Source organism: Echeneis naucrates, chromosome 3 (assembly GCF_900963305.1).
Source record: "Echeneis naucrates chromosome 3, fEcheNa1.1, whole genome shotgun sequence".
Taxonomy (NCBI): domain Eukaryota; kingdom Metazoa; phylum Chordata; class Actinopteri; order Carangiformes; family Echeneidae; genus Echeneis; species Echeneis naucrates.
In genome coordinates, this window is record NC_042513.1 from 26,301,328 (window position 1) to 26,323,257 (window position 21,930).

At 41.6% G+C, this 21,930-nt stretch overlaps 2 protein-coding genes across 2 annotated transcripts; both read right to left on the bottom strand.

Annotated features, from left to right (window-relative positions):
• Positions 1-1,168: 1,168 nt before the first annotated feature.
• On the bottom strand, positions 1,169-17,614 carry LOC115041544 (enhancer of mRNA-decapping protein 3-like). Its single transcript, XM_029499074.1, is given in 8 exon segments — positions 1,169-2,609; positions 3,013-3,025; positions 3,027-3,231; positions 4,377-4,530; positions 9,604-9,957; positions 15,692-15,888; positions 16,783-16,954; positions 17,480-17,614. Coding segments are annotated over 7 exon segments (1,422 nt in total). The 5' UTR covers positions 16,947-16,954; positions 17,480-17,614; the 3' UTR covers positions 1,169-2,274.
• Positions 17,615-17,809: 195 nt separating this feature from the next.
• On the bottom strand, positions 17,810-21,553 carry cyp1a (cytochrome P450, family 1, subfamily A). The gene is made up of 7 exons (XM_029497451.1): positions 21,429-21,553; positions 19,970-20,859; positions 19,753-19,879; positions 19,584-19,673; positions 19,253-19,376; positions 19,063-19,149; positions 17,810-18,866 (listed from the first exon to the last, which is right to left on the bottom strand). The coding sequence occupies exons 2-7, from the start codon at positions 20,807-20,809 to the stop codon at positions 18,569-18,571; spliced, it is 1,566 nt and encodes a 521-aa protein (XP_029353311.1). The 5' UTR covers positions 20,810-20,859; positions 21,429-21,553; the 3' UTR covers positions 17,810-18,568.
• Positions 21,554-21,930: the final 377 nt, after the last annotated feature.

Sequence of the window (21,930 nt, forward strand, 5' to 3'; positions counted from 1 at the left end):
CTAATATATTGAAGCGATGATTGAAGGGACTGAACACCACAGAACTCTAACTTTGTGTACTTAGAAAGGTCTGTTGAACTATTTTAGTAGATGTGTGTACTGACTGCCTCAGATTCATTTGTTCTCCTTACGGCTGAGCTTTTCATTTTTTAACATTTGTTGCATATTATATGTTTGATTGAACTTTATAAAACCACACAATTTTTACTCTGGCTAAATAAATAAGGACTCTGATGTCAATATCTATGCATCTGTCTGAATGTGTCCTCTTAACTGGATATATGGAGATTTTTACGGACTTACTTCACACAAAGTCGTTTTCATGATGCTTATTATGCTTGTGTTAAATGTCTGCTGCAAACCAAAGGATTGGGCCTGGGTCTTACCTTGCATGTATATCAAAGTAATGGCCATATTTCTTTTATTCAGACTTATTTCAGTGTTACAAACTCTGATACAAGTAGTCTCACAAAAGTTTAATGAAAAAGTTGAGACAAATATCAGAAGTAAAGTAACTCACGAAGCAAAATGGTTCCAATCAGAGTAGTTTGAGTGAATAACCCGATAAATCCAGATCTGATTGCACAGCGTAGTGAGAAGAACCCACTACTGCCAAAAACTGATATTTATCTGTTGAATGTAGCGTTTCAAAACAGAACTGAGCTCACTCAGCTGTAGGTGTGGCATTTTTTCAGTGACCACCATTTTTTTATTTCATTTGCATATAAATGAGCACCTACTGTCATCAAGATCTAGCCTGAATGTTTACCAAAGAGATATTTTGTGCCTCTCACATTTACCCAAAGATACATAAAAAAACAACAACTACAACAACAAAAAAACACCACAACTCTCATTTAGGTTTTCAGTCGGACATCTTTACAAAATGACCTGTCAGTAATGTCAGCTTTAACCAAGAAGGCTGCAAACAAAGACGCCTAAAGTTCAGCTACAATCTGGTATTTTCCAAAATAATTTGGCTGTTCTTTTTAAAGTCATATACAAATGTTGTGTCACTTATATTAATAATATAAGTCTCTTATGAAGAACTGACAGTAGTTTAAGCTTTTCTTCTTCCTTCCACCAGATTTTCAGACCGGGTTTTGGGCAGTTTATGGTTTTGAGTAAGAGATGAAGTACAATTGTCACAGTTGTTGCCTTGTTCACACTTAGTAACACAGTAATGTCCAGAAACCCAATTAAAGCAAATTTGCTGTTTTCATTGTTTGTTTGTTTTTTTTTATACTTCAAGTGTTGGCTAGAAACAAAGTTAATGAGGACTAAACATTAAAAAAATCCCACCTGCATAATTTCAAAAGTGCACAGCTGCCAGTCTAAAAATAAGGCTGTTTTACTTGTTCTTGTAAACTTGACATTTGCTGATACAAAGTTCTTACACAAGATCCCAATGCTGACAGAAGGAGAGGAAGGTGGTTGGAGTGGTTATTTCAGTGAATGTGGCAGAATCTGATGCATCAGAATGTTTCACTGCACCTGCCTCGCTGTAATCCCTGGAGATGAAGATGGTTTTTGGGTTCTTGGAATGTGTGCTTCAAATTCCTGTCCAATCTGCTCAACTTCAGATATACAGAAAATTAATCCTCTGGGGCTTTTGCCACCACTTCTCATTTTAAATGTCAGTAGTTATGAATTCAAAACAACCAACAGTGCAGAAAGAGTCTCATCTCTAGATTGTTCCTGAGGCGTAGTTAAAAATAAATACAAATATAAACTCTGAGTAACGCTGCCTTTTCAATGTAACATGCTGCAGCCAGTGCTGTACAAAACTGGCCATTTGTGTTACAAAACAAATCTCCATTCGCTCTGAAGACACAGCAGGTGAGAATAAACTGTGGGTCAGATGAATGGCAGCTTTAGATCTGTGGCCCAGTTCACCGGTTCAGCGCCCAACTCGACCTCCAATCTAAAGGAGGAAACAGGAACTAAGTCTCTGCTGCTCTGACTGGTCACAGGGTCAGAGGTCATGTAGACTCACAGTGGTCAGCATTTTGTAAACATATTCACAGAGCCCTTATCATAACACACCAAAGAGCAGGAAACCTTTCCCTCTCAAAAACAAGAGGTGCTGCACGCAATGTGCTGCAGCCCCGAGGAGTATCCAGCGTGTGAGGAGAAACCTGCAGCAGAACATGTCATTGAGTTCTGTAAACTCTGTGGCTGGACAGGGTCATCGAGCTGCCACATACAGGGGGCCATAGAATCCCAGTGGAAAAACAAACACCACCCCGCAATAAGAAATGAGTGGATACTCTGTTACGCTCGGTGCAGAGGAATGACAAATTTACATCCAAAGGGTGAGTGGTATCTGATTCCAACTTCCTGGAACACCAGCTTTGGGATGCCAATGTCACAGAGGTAGAGACTGCTCTCTGTGTCAGCAAAAGGTAGAGGAAGTCCTAAAGAGAGAGTCCACTTGGCCTCAACAGTTTGACGCTGCTGCCCGACTGGAGGGTCGATACTGAGGACTGGGGCCCGGTTCTGGTTGGCCCAGTCAGCGGCTGATCGGTACCAGGACTGTTCTCTTAGCAGTGGGTTCTCGTGGCAGTCCAGGCAGTTGATGAGCAGATCGACTGGGCTCGTAGGAAGGTCTAAAGTGGCAGAAGAACAAGAAACTGATGATGGATGCGTTGTTCAAAAGTTGTCTCATCAAGCTGGATGCTGCACTTTGGAGATACTAGAAAACAATCTATCTCAACAAGTGTCCAAAATAATGCACAGGCTGAAACCCAAAGCTCCACTTGGTCAGGTAACTGTTCCCTGTAACTCAACCAGCACACCATCAAAAACATCAGTGGGTTCCAGCTTTGACGTACAAAATGAGCATGTGAAATGACTCTACTCCACTAGAGGGCAACATTTGTCTGTGCTTGTCTGCTCCAACATGACAAATGCTTACACAGGAAATCAGTCAGACTTTCTTCCATCTCTGCCACTGAATCCTGAGTACACAGGCTCTTAATCATCTCCAAACTTGCTGCTGGTGTGTTTCACCTTTGATGCTGGAACACTTGTTTGCCACTCGTCCCGCTGTAAAGGTTGACCTCACTGGCGACAGATTCCGGTATCTTAACAAATCTGGGCAGGAAGAGGACGACTTCCACTTCATGGTTGGCCAAGTGTCGACCACAGCTGATGCCCTGGGCTCCCTGCAGATGGGGCCCGCACAGGAGGACAACAGTGGGCCTCTGATGGACATTCTTTGGTGTGAGTCTGGCAACAGTCAAGACATGCAAAAAGAGATATTATGCCACAAAAAGCCAACTAAACCAAATAACAAAATCATCATTATCACTATTTGCGGACTCCAATTGCTCTTTTGGGTGTGGCTGTGTGTTTGGGGGACAATAGTACTCAACCTGTTGAGTCAGGATTATGTATAATTGTCACAGTTGGTGCCTTGTTCACACTTAATAACACAATAAAGTCCACGAAGCCTATTAAAGACAATTTAATGTTTTTGGTGTTTTTTTACTGCAAATGTTGGTTGGAAAAGAGGTTCATGACACGAGGACTTCACTTTCCCACCTGCATAACTTCAGAAGTACGTAGCTTTTGAGACTATGCAGTTGGGAAAGATCTGTGTTGTTCATTCAGTCACTTTGCGATGGTTAAAAACACAACCACTATGCACTTGCAAAATTGTGTTGCCAATAAACTAGCTAATAAAACATTTTATAAATGACTGATAAACATTAAAAAGATAATTAGAGGTCAATATTGATCGTGCTAAGCTAAAAGTTTGGCTAAAGGTCAGGACACAAAACATCTTACACACAATTAGAGGTTTCATTTTTGTTGTGTGTTTGCAGAGATTTTTTGCCTGTCAGTGAAAAACCAGCATAGTTCCTGTGAAAGTGTGATAACAATACAAAATTAAAGCAGATCTGAACTGAACAGTGAATTCAAACTTGAGACAATAATCCTGTTTGTTCTCTAAAACACTGATCTGTGCTCCTTTGATTTTAAAATACGCCTTCATGGCTCATAAAGGTGCAGGTAAACAATACCAATCATGGGATGTATTCAGTCGATGAGGATGTTCTCGACCTGCAGTGTGACCGCTCACGGAACTGCTTTCCTGACATAATAAACCCTGAGGGGAGTCAAGGTCAACATCAATGTACTCATGTAGAAACATGGCAGTAAAGATGATTGTCATGGAAACTGGAAAACATTACACGGAAACAAAATATGTAGGCAGAGTAGCTTGAGTTAGGGGATTCTCTATTTCACACACCGGAGGTTCTGTTGCATCGAACTGTATCATAGACACTGATCAACCTTCTGCCTTGACACAGTTATTAGTTCTTTCAGGCCTTATAAATCATACCAGTATCCAGATAGGTGCTCCTCACCTGTTTGGTCCACCCAGCAGGGTGAGAGCCATCTGACTGGAGCAGACACCGACGGTCTCCAGCCTTCGCCCTGGTGACAGGCCCCACTGCTCTGCAGCTGCTAGAAGACGCTTATGATGCTCAAAGGAGATGCTGGGCACCACCAGGCCTGAGTCTGCAATGGGACAACATTAAGTGAGATTAGGCCAGCTGCTGCTTCCTTCATCTTACAAACATCTGGCGAGATGCCGTGTCATTAATTAAACGAGCACAGAAAGCACACAAGCACACATTTCTCCATTAGCAATTAGCACTGTGATTAACATTCCTCCATAACGATCCAAGTCATGTCAAGCTCCGAGCCAACCCAGTCAACAGAGTCTTGCCCTACAGAAATGATCACATGATGAACAGACCAAATAATCATGTGCAGGCTACATATTCATAAATCTTAAATCTCACAACCTCCAGCATCTCCCTCTGGAACTGAGAAAGACTGAACCGCATGTATCAAAACGGGAAAAAAAAAGGCTGATGAATATTAATAGACATATTTGGATGATCGGTTTCAAGTTCCACCAAAAAAAAAAAAAAAAAAAAAAAAAAGCTGCTTTAATATTTTTCCTGGGTTGTATAAGCAACTTATTTTCATCAGTGCACTTTGAAAAACAAAAGCTGGAGCAGAGGTAAAACTCAGAAACTGCCCTCTCAGATAAGAGCAGACTGGGCTACAGATAAATATGCTCCCAGGTTCTCAGGGGTGGAAGTTATGTTTAAGTAACACAGATGTGAGGAACCCATTCCCCAGGGAAAAGCCCTTCCTCCTCCTCATGACCTGATCTTGTTCCCATCACGGAAGATTCTCCATTTCCTCTCCTGTTTTGTCACTACTGTCTGCAGCAACAAAGGAAAGATTGGCAGCCTTTACAAAACATGACAAACATGAGGCGGCTAGAGTGAGACGCCTATTCCCCGCAGGGCCCGAGTTCACACGCACCATCACATGGTCTCTGACCAATCTCCCACCCCTTAGCTCAAGGATGGGGCGGCGCTGCCCTGGACCCCCCACATTGGCTGCCGTCTCAGTCAAAACACACAGCAGGTTAGCGTGACAAAAAAAGGGGGCAAACATCATATACATATGAACACCTGTACCTGTATCCCAGCGGTTTGTGGTGAAAGATTGGGGGGAGGACCAAACATGGTGGAGGCATGGTGGAGGCCGGCATGAAGAACAGATTCAGTTCCATCTCTGATATTAAACTGCTGACTTGTGCAGAAATCTTGCTTCATCAATGTAATTATTGAACTCCACATTTTAAAATGCTTCACTGTCGGAATACTGACACCGTCCTACGTATTGTGCAGGTCTTTACCTGTGGCATGGAGAATGTTCTTTGCAGGTAAAACACAGCGACTTTATGTGGAGTGGATATATTTCATCATTTCTACATTTCTACTCTCTGCCTCTGGAACTTTCACTTTATTATTACTTTTTGAAAGGTAGAAATTAATTAAATTTTGAGCAGTTCTTTGTTTTCATGTGTGCGCTCGTGTCAAGCAACCGAACCTTGTACGAATTGTGTCTCTTGTGTATTTCTTTTTTATTGCTTTATTACATAACTACAGTTCAGGCCTTTTATCACTATACAAACTGAAGTGTGTAGAAACCTTTAAAGAGCCTGTGCTAATCTTTGGCTGTCTATTGCCTGTGGCATATTAGAAGGGTAATGAAAGTCAAGCTGGGGGAACTGCACGGCTCAGGATCCCTTTGATAAGTAAAGCTGCTGTGAGGCAGTTAAGTCCTTAATGGCCTCCAACAGATATCTGTCCTGGTAGCTGAGAACTTGGTGGCCTCATTGGCGTGCACAAATTGACACACACGCACGCACCTCATCTTCCCTTACACGCTCAACGGGGTGGCAGGCAGGCACGCACGCACGCACACGCACACACCCTCTTACACCAGATAACTATGCATAAACACAGCAGGCTCATGCCGTGTCTGACTGAAATTCGGGCTTATCTTTAAGTTGGTCCTGCTCCCCTCCCACTATTCTTTTATTGATACCACACAAAGACTGCTAATATGTTTCAGCGGGCAAAAGAAATCTGGAGCATGCCAGTCCTCATGTGAGCGATAAGCACAGGAAAGTCAACTGCCTCTTGTCATGCAAACTGCTGCCTTGAGTGCCAAGCTCACGGGAAGCAGGAGTAGCACTAGTATGCACTAACTGCTTTTCAAACATGTAACCAGGTGTGCTTCTAACTAACTCGCTTGCTGAAACTCTGAACTTGCTACTGCCAATTCTACACACACAATGTGGTGTGAAACAAACTAGACTAACTAAACGTGGTAGCCATCAGCATTCAGCGGCTCTAAAATAAACTGAGCTGGAAGCAATCCTTCAAACATGACGAGAGAACCAAAGGATCTGAAAGCAATACATGCTGGCGAGATGTGGGCCATGTGCAACTTAGGGCTTGTGCTGGGATGTGGAGAACGCGACGGGGCTCTTCCTTTTCTGCAGCGCAAGAACAGCAGAAGGTTCACTCAGACAAAGGAAAGGATCTTAATGTGGTAATCTTTCAGATTCCTTTGGTAATATATCTCTGCTAGCAGAAACTCATTGTGTCTCTCTAAACTCAGTTTTGTAAAAATCTCTTAACAATTGGCCTCTGGATTGTCTGATAATTTTTTTCTTTAACCACAGTGAGCACGGTTGCTTGTGTCAGTTTATCAGTTTAAGATGCTCTTTGCAGGAAACTTCATACAAGTTTCTTGGAGAATGTAAATTCTTACTGAGTTGGATCAAAAACAGTTAACTGTGAAGAAAAACATAATCTTCAGACAGTCACTTTAATTACGATATATTTGGCCTTCATTGAGTGAAGGAGCCAAACTGGTCACAGACCTTTTTGTCACTGCCGACATGAATGTTAGCTATATGAGGTGAAGATGAAAGTGGAGAGAAGGATTGGTGGTAAATGAGGCGCACATTTTTAATCCTTTCACTGCAGTAGATCACGTCCCCCGTAGTAGACTCCTCTTCACCTGACAGCATGCAGTTTCAAGAGATCATAACACATATTTGGTGGTCCCATCTGTCCCAAGGTCACTGGAGGAAACTGGGTAAAATATTTTACAAGGGCAGAGATTTTCAAGTTTGCTTCCAGCAAAGTGATGCAGCATAAAACAAACAGAAAGCAAACGCGGAAAACAGGCTGGCCATTTGTGTTGCGGCCTGGCTTGTTTGCACTGGAGAGGTTTCACTGCACAGCTGGAGTCAATCACTGCAGAGGAAAGCAAGACAATAGCAAAACTAAACTAACACAGACTGCAATCTTTACAGTAAACAGTACGTGATAGAAACAGGCTCCTGCCGGTGCATTATGGCAACTCTAACTTACAGCTGGGCACTTGGTTTTTCTTTCGCTATTCTTGCATTGTTGATTTATCTGTTTACTGGCAAAGATTCCAGGTCAAGAGCACCGTGGTTTGTTCCCGCTTCAGAGGTGATGTTTACGTAAGGCTGTACAGCGGCATGCTAATTACAGAGTGCAGTGGATAGGGATTATGATGACAGCCCTGGGAAGCAGATCTGCCTGCTGTAAGAAAAAGAGACTCAGCTTGGCATCTGTCCACTGATTGGTAGACAGCTGCCCCCGCTGAGCTGCACTGTGTCACCAGTCTGGGATGCAAATCCTAGAAACACTATTAGCATTACAGCCTGCCCATCATCTACTGTGCACAACCTGGGAATGATGCAACTGGGGCTCATCTGCTGCCATCAATGTCCAACTATTCCCCAGCACAAGAGAGATACAGCCAGGACACACTGAAGGCTCAGAAAAATAAGACTCAAATTAATTTGGTACCAAATGCCAACACAGTAAAAGTAAAAATAATTCATGCCCCATGTTTTACATATCCATTGGGCTCATTATTCCACCTCCTCGTGCTGTCGGCAGAAATCATCTTTAACCAAAAAGAAGGACTTTTACTCAGCATGACAATGGGAATGTTTTGCCCCATATTACTTCACTTATGGCCTGTACACGACTCAACAGAACAGAAAAAGGTGGAATTTGATCACTCGAGTTGTACCGTAACACCTACACATGTCGTTTCTCCAATTCCGCCCACTCTCCCCCTTCTTACTGCTCCAGTTTGAACGAGCCAGTTCTCTTAGGCCTTGGGCCCGCCGGTCTGTGCTGGCGTGCAGTTTACTTATCTTGTGTCTCTATTAACTAGTTATGCAACTCTTAAAAGTAAGAAAGGATGGGTTCTGTTGGCTTACGGCAGGGGGAGTGGGTCAAAGGTCACCTTCCTGCACACCTTATGCAACCAATGGGTATATACTGCCAGGCAGCCTGCCCCATGCTGACCTCTCTCTCATTGTGTTAAATGAAAAGAGACACTGCGGCACATTACACCACAGAGCCCCAGATTGAAGTGTGAAAACAGATTAAATTATTACAGCTTTTGGCAGCAGCTGTAACCGTTATTTAACAGACAACGCTGGGAAAAAAAACTGTCCAAAACAAACACTGTGCTCACAACACCAACATGCTCACTGATAACATATTCCAAAGAGGGATGATACTCCATTTAAAGGTCATTCCCAGCACAAGAAACACAATACTAAACATTGCGTAAGAAAATAAATAATGGTGAATAGATACCGATAAATCATCCTTGAAACTGTGGGAGGACCAGGTGAGTAACGGCAGGTCATCTAAGTGGGTCCAGAAATACCTTCTGACCTACTCTAAATATTCTTTGGCCTTCTTCATATCACACCTACAAACTAAGGTGTTGGTGAGAGGTGCCTTATTTTACACACTAGTCATGTGACTGTAAATTCTGAGCTAACAGTAAAAGGTTATATTTAAATACCAGAAGAATATAATTTCACAAATCAAAAATTAACCTTCTGCAACTGCAACTTTCAACCGTAAGCCTACTTTGATTCCTACTGAGATTATATCTATAAAACAAGGTCAAATATAGTGAGTTCAACTTTTTAACATTTTCAACATTTTCTGAAGCATCAAAGCTGTAAGTTACAGTTTAATGTTACACTAACAGGGACTAAGGGATATTGCAGGTTTTCACTATTACTTAAAAGCTGCTGAATTGTCATCCTCAAGGATTGTCATGAATTGTGCATAACAAATTCTTGCAAGAGTCTGTGTAAATGAAGTAGTGTCTGTGTCCAAGTATGAACATGCATCTTGCTCTCACCAGTATAATATTCCTTGCCCTCCTGCTGTGGCACAGTTATCTGTCTGTATACGACAGGCTTCCCCTCCAGAATATTCTCATCGTGGCGATAAGACAGCGGCTTCTGTCCGGACTCTGTGCTGTGATGTTGAGTCCTGCTCCTCTGGCTACTCGTTCCATCGATCTGGGAGAACACAGCAGCTTTGTCAAACAGTTTCAAATTTCCCTCAAAGTCAAAGTCGGTGTCCAGGTCTTCGTCAGGCCCGACTCCAAAGCACTCATCATTCTTGGACCTCAGCTGCCCTCCAGAGCCGCCGTTCCGCACGCTGTTTTTCTTTGCTGTGGTCAGCGACACTGCTTTACTGTTGGATGAACCTGTAGACGTTTGGAGAAAACTTCATGAGATGACAAAAACCATGAAACTTTCTGCACAAAAGAGTTTTTTGATTTGGTGAACACTCACGGAAAATGCAGTATTGTGTGGGCCAATGGTGGCCAATATTCAATTTGAAAATGAGCAGAAAATAAACACATGTTCGTGATTTGTGAGGGAGTTGATGAAAAGAAATCATAATCTGGACTAACATCTACTACAACACTTCTGCCAGATAAACAGTTACTTTGGTAACGATTCCTACCATCTGACTGAATGCGGTTGGAGTACTAATTAAAATATTGATGCACAAACACAAATAAAATCATTGAATTTATATATTCAATTATAAATAAATGAAACTAAATTTTGTTCATAAGTCCTCCTGCAATCACTGCACATATTTTTTTAATTATTATTTTATTGTAAATAGTTAAAACATTCAATCTCATGTTATTAACGTTTTAAAACTTTTAGTGGACAACTACAACTGTTAATAACATAATATAACAAAAGCTTATCTCTTTACAGTAGCAGTTATAATTCCTATTAAATACCGCACATCAATTAACATTCAAAAGAAGTTTAAATGCATGTATATACAGAGACAGCTTCATCTATCATTATGATATTCTACTGAATGTGTACAGTAGTGAAAAGGGTCTGGAGAAAATTAACTTTTCTCTGAATAGAATTAATGGGGTAATATTTGAACAAAGCAATAGGCCAGGATGTACAAATTAAATTCATAACATAAAACGTTGGGTCACTTATAGAGGAAAAAGCACAGATTACTCAGAAATCTCCACATTCTAATCACCTTTGAGAGGAGCTACAGGCTGTCATACTATACATCATCCTGTTTTAATGGTGTAATCCATACACAATAAATTCCTGTACTCAGCACTTTCGTATTCTGGCTAGGGTGTACTCTGCAACTCCTCTCATCCTCTCATGGGTAGTTACTATAACCTGCTGAGAACAAAACACAGCTGACACGCCAAACATACAATGGATAGCACTCAATAAAGTTTACATACATGTGTGCAAAAACAAAAAATAAAATGAACTGAGAACAAAAAAAATGAAAGAGAGAAAAGAAAAGAAAGAAAAACCGGAAAAACCTGGCCTTCAACCCCAATCATCTTGAGCTCTCACGCTAACCAGGAGACAGAGAGACTCAGTCGCACGCTACTGTCACAATGACAGCTAAGGTGCCTTAAACTCTCACGCAAGACACTGGGAGGCTCAGTCATCATACACTGGCAATGATACAAAACCACTAGCCAGCTGTCAGCCAATTTGGGACCTGCCTCAATATCACAATCCAGCCACTCAGGGACAGACGGGACGGGAGTCAGTTTTTTCCCCCTTTGTGTTTCATTCAGCAGTGAGTCTTTGTATCAGTGTGCAGTCCAAGTTTCCACCAATGCTCTGACAAAACATAAACTAACATTTTTGTTCCTCATTTTGCAGACAATTACACTACTGGGTATTTCCATTAATCTATTAAACAGAAATTGAATATCCAGAAAATAAGGCAGAAAGTTGGTGGGTTAGTGTGCCCAACTGTGTGAACAGAGATAAAAGACAGCATGCTTATTATCACAAGCCAACAATGTCTTAATTTACACGGAAGCATTTTGTAATGCTATGAATCAATCATCTGAATGAACTGGGCAGGGCTCCAAGTCAAACAGGCTAATGAATACCAAGTAGTGAGACGGAGTGAACTTCACTGACTTCAGTTTGGACCAACTCACCACCACAAATTAGTCCAACGTCAGTGGCCAGGAATATTTCAGACTGACTCACTGCTGATGTTAAACGTGCACCACAATCACAAGAGGAAAGCTTGAAGTATGCGTGCATGAAGATGCATGAATCTACACTCATTGTGGAATTTATCGGGAATATTAATACATACTAACACTAACTGCTTACTTTTTGTTCCCAGAGACCGGCAGATCATGAGTGCTCCATCAACCATCGTGCTACATCAATGTCACTGCGATCTGATGTTTGACGTGATCATGAAATGAACATACCGACCTGCATCTGTATGATTTATACTGCATACTGCAGCCACACCATCGTCTGCCTGGATCAGTGCACAAATGAGCAGGTGAACAAGTGCTTCTAATAAAGTGACCAGTTCAAAAACACAGAACACTTGGCTGCACACAATTTCACTCCATTTACAGAAGCATCTTCTAATGAGATCTATTTGGGTCTAATGAAATTCAACTCTGCTTCTGGAGGTCGCTGCATCACAAAAGCAGTTCTTTTCTTAATTCGCATCCTACTCTCCCAGAAAGATCAGCAAAAGATATTCAAAGAGCGTTTCTGGAATTTGTGATCTTGTATAAGCACCGGGCCACCCTGCCTTCCCTTCTTTGTGGCTTGGGGCTTCTTGGGAGCATGGCATTGCGTGTGAAAGCCCCAGCCCTGCCCAAGCCACTCAGCACTTTGGCCCCTATGCAATTTGGGCATTGGCTCCCTGGCCACCAGTCTGAGAGCTGGAGATTAAAATAAAAACTCAAAAGGTAAACATTACTTCCACAATTGATATCGCTTTGGCCTTCCGAGCACACTGGGACAACATGGCTTCCTGTCGGTGGGGTGGGTGTGGGTGGTGGTTTCCTGTGTAGAGCAGGAACGAGGGAGGTCGAGGAGATGGGGAGGGAGAGAGGGAGAGAGAGGATAGGAGGGCACAGAGGCATGAAAGCCAGGCTTTGCATAACGTTCTCTTTAGGAGCAGACACAGGGAGGGAGGGGGAATGTTTATTGATCTTAGTCACACACATATTGTAAAGAGGAACTTTGGTACAAGCCCTTAGCACGCTATGGGAATCTTTGGGGGGGGCAGACTTGTGTTTGGTTATATGCTCAAGCACTAAACAGGAGCTAATGGCACACAGGAAGAAGGAACAGACTGGGTCAATGGGCTACCAGTCTTTATGACACAAACAAAAACTACAAGCTCTGACTTCAACATTTTTCTTTTACATATACACACATATATAATATATATATATATAATATATATAATGCTACAATAAAAGAAGGCTGGCATCCTATTGTTCAAGCTTCATCATCTATCTACAGGAAAGAGCACTGTGGTAGAGGTCATTTTTACAACCAGGCAGAAGATTATTGGACAGTGTATGTTAGCCAATTCTCTTGCCCTCTGACCTTTCCATTGTTTGGTGATCTGAGTGTGAAAGTGAACTGACTTTAACTGATTCCGGCAGAGGCCACAGAGCTGTCCAAGCAGACTTCCTGCTGACTGGATGTTGATGAGAGGAAATGCTGTTTTTAACCCTTATCTAATCAGGAAGGTTGAGCAACACATTCACATTTTTACAGCTACACGCACAACTTGAAACAGCAGAATGCAGATGTGCTTTTCAGTATCAACATTGCAGCTGTGTGTGATGCAGCAGTTCCTGATAATCTCCTTTTTTATTTTAATTTGACCACATTTTAATGAGTATGAGGGTTTTTTCTTCATTTGCATTTTATATAAAAAATGAAATTAATAAAAGTAACACTAACCCATGACTAACATCATATTCTAAGAGATTATTATGACTATTTTATTGTTAAAATATCACCTAACCCTAACCAAACAGTGTGGACACACAAACCAATGAAAACAGCAAAAGAAGTATTAAATACTTGACATTAAGTAAGAAATAACTAAGGCAGCTGACTAAAGTGATTCACGACTCCTTGCCAAAGGATGAACACTGGTCACAAGTTGAACCTCATCATAATGACTTAAAAACACCTGACAAGACTACTGCACATCAACACATACATAAATTACTATTATTATATTTCTGAGTTGAATCAATCCCTCTAATGCACTCTAAGCTCCAGATTGAATAATAATATCAGCCTCTCGATGGCAGAATGCGAAACTGTGTTTTGCTATGTCACATTATTAATTACCTGATACTCTTTTGTGGTTAGAGAGAAGCCATACACAACATGACATCACCCAGTGTGCTCAAGAAAGGAATGTTCCCAAAAGCAGAACGGAGTCCAAGGCTCATCTAACTCGTCTTTATGTTACGTGAGGCAGCACACAGACCAACTGAATTGTTCTTGCGTGACACAGTACAGTTCATGAATCCCCCCTGAGTATTGAGGCTTCCTCCCACAGTCCAAAAACACTCACATTTGGTGTTGTGAGCGTGAATGGTTGTTTGTCTTTGTACATCTCTGTGAACCCTGCGATAGACTGGTGAACTTTCTGGGTCGGACTTCGTTCTTGCCCTCTTACCCTGACAGATAAGCCAGATAGATAATAGACGGATTGATGAATTGGCATGATAGTGTGAGTCTTTTCTCGTTAGCCCCCCGGAAGAAGATACATACTGAACAGAGCTCAATCAATATTGGTTTTTTCTGGTTTATTAGTAATCATTGAGACCAATAACTGATATTTGGAACCGACGTTCGCTGTAAAAATACTGATTTTTAAAGACTTTTCTTTGGATTTTCTATCTGAGCAGCAGATCATGTTTACAATTTCAGTGACTCCTGCTCTCTAACTTTTGACTCGGCCTGCAGCATCGATAGGTTATGCCTCTTAACGTGTAACCAATCAGATGAATCTGTGAGTGGGTGGCTACATCGTAGTCAAAATTGTGTATTTTTAAATTAATGATTTTATCAGTGCACTCATAATTAGAAAATATGGAATTTCTGGCCAGTAATTGTCCAAGCCAATAAAATACAATACATTCTTTAATTACCATGAACAAGGCCCCTGGTCATGTTTTTGAGTCTGTCCTGCCCATCCTGGTAAGAGCAAAGAAAATCTGCATCTTTGAAGATTTAACTATTAAATTTGAAGTAAGTGGATGATGTCTGAGACATTTTGCTTATTTTTGTTACAAGTTACTGCGTGTTAAACATGCAGTGAGTTCTTTAGAACTTGAGCCTTTACACCAAAGATTAGCAGCAATCACCATTTTCTGTTATACAATCAAAACGTCTGGTGACTTTGCATTTTCCTTCTTTTTTCAGCATTAACTTTGAATAGGAAAAGAAAACTGAGTAATACATGACAATGTGCTCTGTCACATTTCCTGAAGTGGAAGAACAATAAATATTTTCTGTTCATCAACAGAAATGTATTGTATCATACTCCCAATACGATTGCAACAGCCTGCTTGTGTGAGGTCACAACTAGGAAATACAGCTTCATAATGATTAAGCACAAGCTACAAATAATCATTTATTTGTCATGAAACTTCACACGGGAAAATTTATTAAATGTCATGTCGATCGTTTAATTTTCCATTACGTAGTCCCACTCTATTCAGTTGATGATTTGATTGGCATTTGCAGTGTAGCGAATGAAAAGGCCTTAGTTTTTAGTGCGGAATCAGTTTCTGTTTTCCACACAGAAGAATTCACCAAATTCAAGCAGTATTTGGAGAGTTTAGATCAGTGAATGAATCAGTAATTCTAAGTAAAGTTACAATAACTATCTATGAATTACTTACACCTCAGTCATGCCAGATCATCTTAAATAAGAGAGACTATAGTTTAAGCCCCTACAATTTATCCCCTTGAACCAGATAAAATGACCCAGAATTAAATCCTGCCTCATTCATGACAAGTGGCTCTATGAAACTCTACACAATGTTTTTTGACTTTGGTCTTCACCAAATCAAAAGAATTCAGGGCTCAATAAACCCCACTCCAACATTTACCCACCTCTGCGCAAGATGGTGATTGGAGCAGTACTGAAGTGAGAGCTGCTGCCTGTTACAGGAGGCTGAGTGCTTCTGCTACTCTGGCTATGGCACACTGTTGATGGGATGCTGGGTTGTTTTGCCGCTCTCTGACCAGAAATGGGCTTGCTGACGATATTCTGGATATCCAGGAACTTCAGCTCTTTGATATCCATGACACTAGAAGGCAAACAAAATACGGACATTACCAGCAAAATAAACCGTACTGAACCTTAATGATGTATTTGAATAAGCCATTGTTTAGGTGTATGGATTTATTTTCAGTCATAATGCAAAAGTAAACAGATTTGATTCATGTGGCTTAATATTTAGAATTTCTTTCAGGCAACTGTTTGTGCAGTTCCTTGTTCAGGAAGAGGCCAAAAACAACAAACAAATATCTATATTAGAAACCGAAATCTCATTAGATCAAAAAGAACGTTCATGGAAAGCAATGAACTGTCTGCTCCAAGTTTCTAAGTGACTGTGTGGTGTGCCTCTTTATATTGTCTAGAATTTTATATAATAGTCAAAGGAGACTGACAGTGATGAATTTAATGTGTCTACAACTTGATCTTATACAGAATAAGTATTACAATTGCCAAGACTGCGTCTTTGACACAATTTTTCTTCTCAATTACAGTAGGAGATATCAGGGGGATCTGTTGGGTCTCTTTAAATAAATTTATAAAGAGTTTGGTCTAGACCTGCTCTATATGTAAAGTGCCTTGATGTAACTTTGTTATGATTTGGCGCTATACAAATAAATCTGATTTGATTTGATATAAAAATTGTCAAAATCTCTAGAAAGTTGGACCCAACCTTCCCCTAAACAGCACAGAGACAGATGCTCTTTTAAGCTTTTAGTCGAGAGATCAACAAAAAATAGAAAACTAAGTGAGTTTTTAAAAATTGCATAAGGACATTCATTAAAACTGGTATTATTTGGGGTAGTGGTTCGTGCTGTCACCCCACCATAAGAAGGTGTCTGCGTGGGTTTCCTCCCACCATCCAAAGACAGGCATGTCTAACAAAGAAGATGGATGGATGGTGTTAGTGGATGCCCTTTCTTACCTGAAGGTGACCTCAGAAACAGGACACTTGACCCCATTGTGATAGGGCTGTCGTAGTGAGATGGTTTGGCTGGCATGATCGACAGAAGACACCTCTCCCTGGTAAACTCCCAGTTCCAGGCCGCAGTCGATGGATACAACGCTGCCCAACCAGTCTGCAGCCATTCTGCTCCCTGTGGTTCAAAAACACAAACAGATGACGCTCAGCTTTCCTTCCATGAGAATTAAACAACTACTGTCACGATCAGGCTGAAGACTGTTGTGGTTTGGATTAAAGGGGGGCCGGTTAAAGTTACTTCAAATTAACATATTCTACTCTTCTAACTCAACAACTTCTTAGTGTCAAAATTATTCTCATTCAATTTTAAAGTCAACGTTGCTGTTTTAGCCAAAGCTAACGCCACCTAACCTTCAGAGGGATTTCACATGAAGCCCAAAATGTATTAATGGTGTTGAAAAATAAATAATGGCATCACAAACTTGGCGTTGTAATACCTTTAAATGTTATATCCATGTACGGCTAATATTTCAGATGTAAAATAAAAGGAAAGAAAATCACAACAACCAGTACGCATCGTTAGCTAGCTCAACGGCTAACGTTAGCTCCCAATCTGTCCGCGCTTGTTTGTTTGTTTTTGTGAACAGGTGAGCAGTGTTTACTCTTTCTCCAGCCCGAGTACATTCAGGGATGTCGGTACCTTGTCGGTAAATCTGCAGCGAGGTGCCGGTTAAAGTCAGCCAAGTCGAGCTCAAACTGCCCGGTGAGCTCCAGCTGTCGTTTCTGCACACTTCCGGGTTGAGTCACCAGCGACGTCACTTCCGTCTCTGCCACGTGGGTTTGTTGTCGTCCCCCCCTCCTCCTGAAGACACGTTCGTGTGTGTCATCTTATTATTATTCCTCATTCATCGGTGAATGTGTTCATTTTCTGTCGAATAACAAACAAACAAACAAGCAAAAAAACAGGTTGATCATTTTTGGATTTTAGTTTATTTTTTTATTTGTGTGGTTGAGTCACGTCATACAATCATTGATACATTAGAGATGAAAATACAAAATTGTTATAGCTTACTAAAAATAGTCCAAAAAAAAAAAAAAGAAGACAAAAATCACTGGAGTTCATTTGGTATCTTGATAAATCGCACAGATGCACAGCAAAATCATTGAACCTCAAATATATACAAACGCTAGGCAGGTAAGAAATTATTACAAAATAGGGAGAGCTTGATATACACACATTGTCACATTTTGGGATACAAATAAATCTTCAGTGTCTTGGATCCACATAATAATGGAATAAAAATAGCTTACAAAATAAATCATAAGGGAATGGCTAATATCTGTTCTGTGTCACAGAAAAAAATAGGTTGTGATGGTGTAAATAATAATGCCTATCCAGGAAAGCATACGGTTTGTCCCACAGTTGAACAAGGCAACTTAGTTTCTGTTTATTTTGGGAGCAGTTTGTTACACAACAGCACAATAAAAGAATTAAGCATTTTATTTCATGTCACTGAGAAGCGATAACTGTGTGCAGGAGTATCTCTTAGAGAACAAAAAACATGACAGAGATACCTCCACACAAACCTCCCTCCTTTTCTCGCTCTCATCTCTGACATATCAGCAGGAAGCACTTTTCCTTTTGCTTCGGTGCCATTTGCATTTCCAGTGCCTTACATTCTGAGAAAGATAATTCCTCCACTGACACTGGTACTGTAACCTGACTGTGACCCAGACAGTGTTGATTATTTGAAACCACCTGTTGACTCATCACAGCAGGTAAATAAGTTCATTGCTCACTCTTCACTCGCATGGTGGCTCTCAGGTGGCAGCGTTTGCTTTTCATCGTGAGACCGTATTCTGGTGTCATGTCCACCAGCTGTCCGGGCATCGAGTCGAAGAGCAGCTTCTGGACAATGATTGCCAAGAAGAGGTAGACTTCATTTCGTGCAATGACCTCACCGATACAACGCCGCTTTCCCATGCCGAAAGCCATCACCTTCTCCCCCTCCAGCTTGTTGAGCTCAGTGCCATCAGCACTCAGAAAGCGATCTGGGATGAAGGAAGATGGATCTTTCCACAGCTTACTGAAAAGTAGACAGAAGGAAGAAGTAAGATGGGGCGTGGATTGTGATCAATCTTGGGTTTAATCTCTTTGGTTCAGTCAGGATCTAACCTTCCTCTATTGCTAACCCTAACCCTGAACCAGCTATGGAGGTTGAGATGTCTAAATAATAAATTCCAGTTTGGTTTTATTTTAAATAATAAAAACTAAGAACTTACGGGTCGTGGTTGATCTGCCACTGATTGATGAAGACACACGTGTCTTTGGGAATGAAGTATCCATTCAGAGATGTGTCTTTTGAGGTGCTGAAAAAGAACAAAGTGTCAGTCTATTGTGTATTTACAACTTTTCTTTTTAATCACGTTTGTGGTGGTCTTTGTGTGGTTCCAGCACTTAGATGAACCTCACCAGTGTGGGATAGTGAAGGGCAGGAATGAAGAGTGGCGAAAGACCTCCAGGATGAAAGCCTCCAGGAAAGGCAGGTTGGGTTTATCAGAGAGACGAGGGCTGCGGTCCAGGCCCACTTTATTCTCTGAAAAATAAAGAGTGCTGTCAATAGCACTCCAGGGTGAAGATGGAGACTGTTGTCCTATCTCACAGTCAGCTGTTTGGCCTTGGGTTAGGTTTGAGTGCAAGACTTCAAATATTTTGTGTTCATCAAAACTATGCATTTGTATCACTTGTGTAAAATATGTGTAATGCCCAAAGGATTGTCTTGAATAAAAATAGCTGGACTTACTCAGTTCTTCATGAAGCCTCTCCTGGACCTCTGGGTAAGCCACCATGTACATCACTGACCACGACAGGGCCGTGGAGATGGTGTCAAAGCCTGGACAGAGAAACACAACACAATTAGGACTCTGCCTGGATAAATGCATTGATGCCGAGGCCAACACTGATCAGCCTACCAGCTCCAAACAGGTCGTTGACGATTCCTACTATCTTTTCATCTGACATCTGGATATTGCAGTTCTCGTCCAGCTTTCTGTCCTCGCAGTGATCGATGAGGGAGTCAGTAATGTCCCGGATGTTGTCCTGAAAGAAGATTGGACAATCTCATTGCAGACTTTCTCAACAAGGACGGACAAATGAAGGAATTTAGGAATGTTGTGGTGTGGTGTGTACCTTGTCGTAGGTGACGTAATGCTCTATGACAATCTTTTTAACAAACTTGTTGAAGCGATCGTTGATGCTCACAAAATTCTTCATTGTTTTGCTGGGCAGGAACTGAAGGATAGGGATGAAGTCTGCGGGGTTGCCGCTCCCCACCACCTGGCCAAACTCATCGCTGAGGTTCACCAGGCTGAGCAGCTCCTGATCACTGTGGTCGTAACGTCGGCCGAAGCACATTCCACAGATCACGTTGGCCACAGAGACCACGATGTAACGAAACGGGTCGAAGCTGCCCTTGTCCTTCATGACGCTGTTGAGCTGTTTGATCAGATACGCCCCCTCTTTGGAAATGTGTTCCTCCAGCATGCATGAGTATTCAGGGGTCGTTCCGTCCAGGGTGGAGAAGGAGCGCAGAGCATTGTAGGCCAGCTTTCTTCGGGCACGCCAGACCCCGGCCTGGTCCGTACTGAAGGCCAGACTCTTGCCATCATTGATGAACCGGAAGCTGTAGAGGTCAGGTCTGCCTGAAAACTCCTCCCCCTGCTTAATGAGAGCCTGCCTGATAGTTTCACTGCCGCTCAGCACCACCACAGGCCGCATGCCGATCTGAATCTGGAAGACGTCTCCGTATTGCTTGCTCATAGCAGTGAGGCTCAGGTAAGGCTTGCTGCCCACCTCTAACACGTTCCCAATGATTGGCAGGGGCTTTGGCCCGGGCAGTCGACGAAGCCCCTCAGGAATCTCAGTGTGGAATAACTTGAGGATCAAATAGACCAGACACACTGTGGTTATGGCCACCAGACCTTCAGATACGGACACTGATCCGATGAATGGGAGTATCATAAGAACCATGATGCCTACAGGTTTTTGGCTTTTTTTTTTTTTTTTGGCTTCAATGCAACCTGGAAATTAAATAGGAGGAGCATTAGCATTAGTGAAGGCAGGGAGGAAAAGAGGTGTTGTGCAACATGTTGACTACACAAGCATTGAAATTTGGAGTAACTTAACACTGCCATGTATTTGTTGTCAAGTTTACTCTGTAGGGTTTAATGCATTGGTCTTATTAATAACATGTCTGTGAGTAGTTACATTTCTTTGATCTCATATTTACATCCTGTTTAGTTTGAATTATTTTTTGATACGCTCTACATCATCATGAAGGAAAGTGCAACACCTATACATATATATAAATATAAATATATAAATATAAATATATAGAGAGATAGAGAGGGCGAGAGACAGCTGCTATACAATCTGTGCTATCATTTGTGCTGATTACTATAAATGCAGAATGACTTCAGGTGATAGTCTGTTCAGAATGCAATGCTCTGTGAGTCTCACAGAAAAAGCCATGAATGAAAATGCAACAGGCAAATGAACAAGAACGAGTCTTCTCACACTTCTGTCTGCACACACAAACAAACTTCACATCCAAATCAGTCTGCTCTCATGTCGAACATGCTGGTCTTACCTGAACTGGATGGAGCTGCGGTCCCAGAGGTGCTTCACAGAAAAATTTAATAATAATAATAATAATAATAGTAAATACTCTAGCTGAGTTGTGTTGTTGTCCTAGTTTACTCTCCTCATGTCCCCAAAACAGAGAATGGGCTCCGGCTTTATAGCGCGCTCCACAGCTTCATTGGCTGCTGTGCATGACGTAAGCCATCCCCCTTTTTGTCCTCTCTCTCACTCTCTCACTCTCATGAATGAATTCAGAGAAGAAGGTGTGTGTGTGGGTGGGTGTGTGTGTGCGTGTGTGTGTTTATTTTATACAACTTTATTTTCTTCACGGAGAGTTAGAAAGCACCTAATAGCTCATTGGTTGATGTTTTATTGGCAGATAAGACATTACAGCCAACACAGCCGAGTTTAACTCCCTCCACTATAAAACAATATTCAGTTTAATGCGTCCTACTGTTCTGCAGGTTCTTCTGAACGGATTTGGAGATCCAGACTTTTGTGTTTAGGTC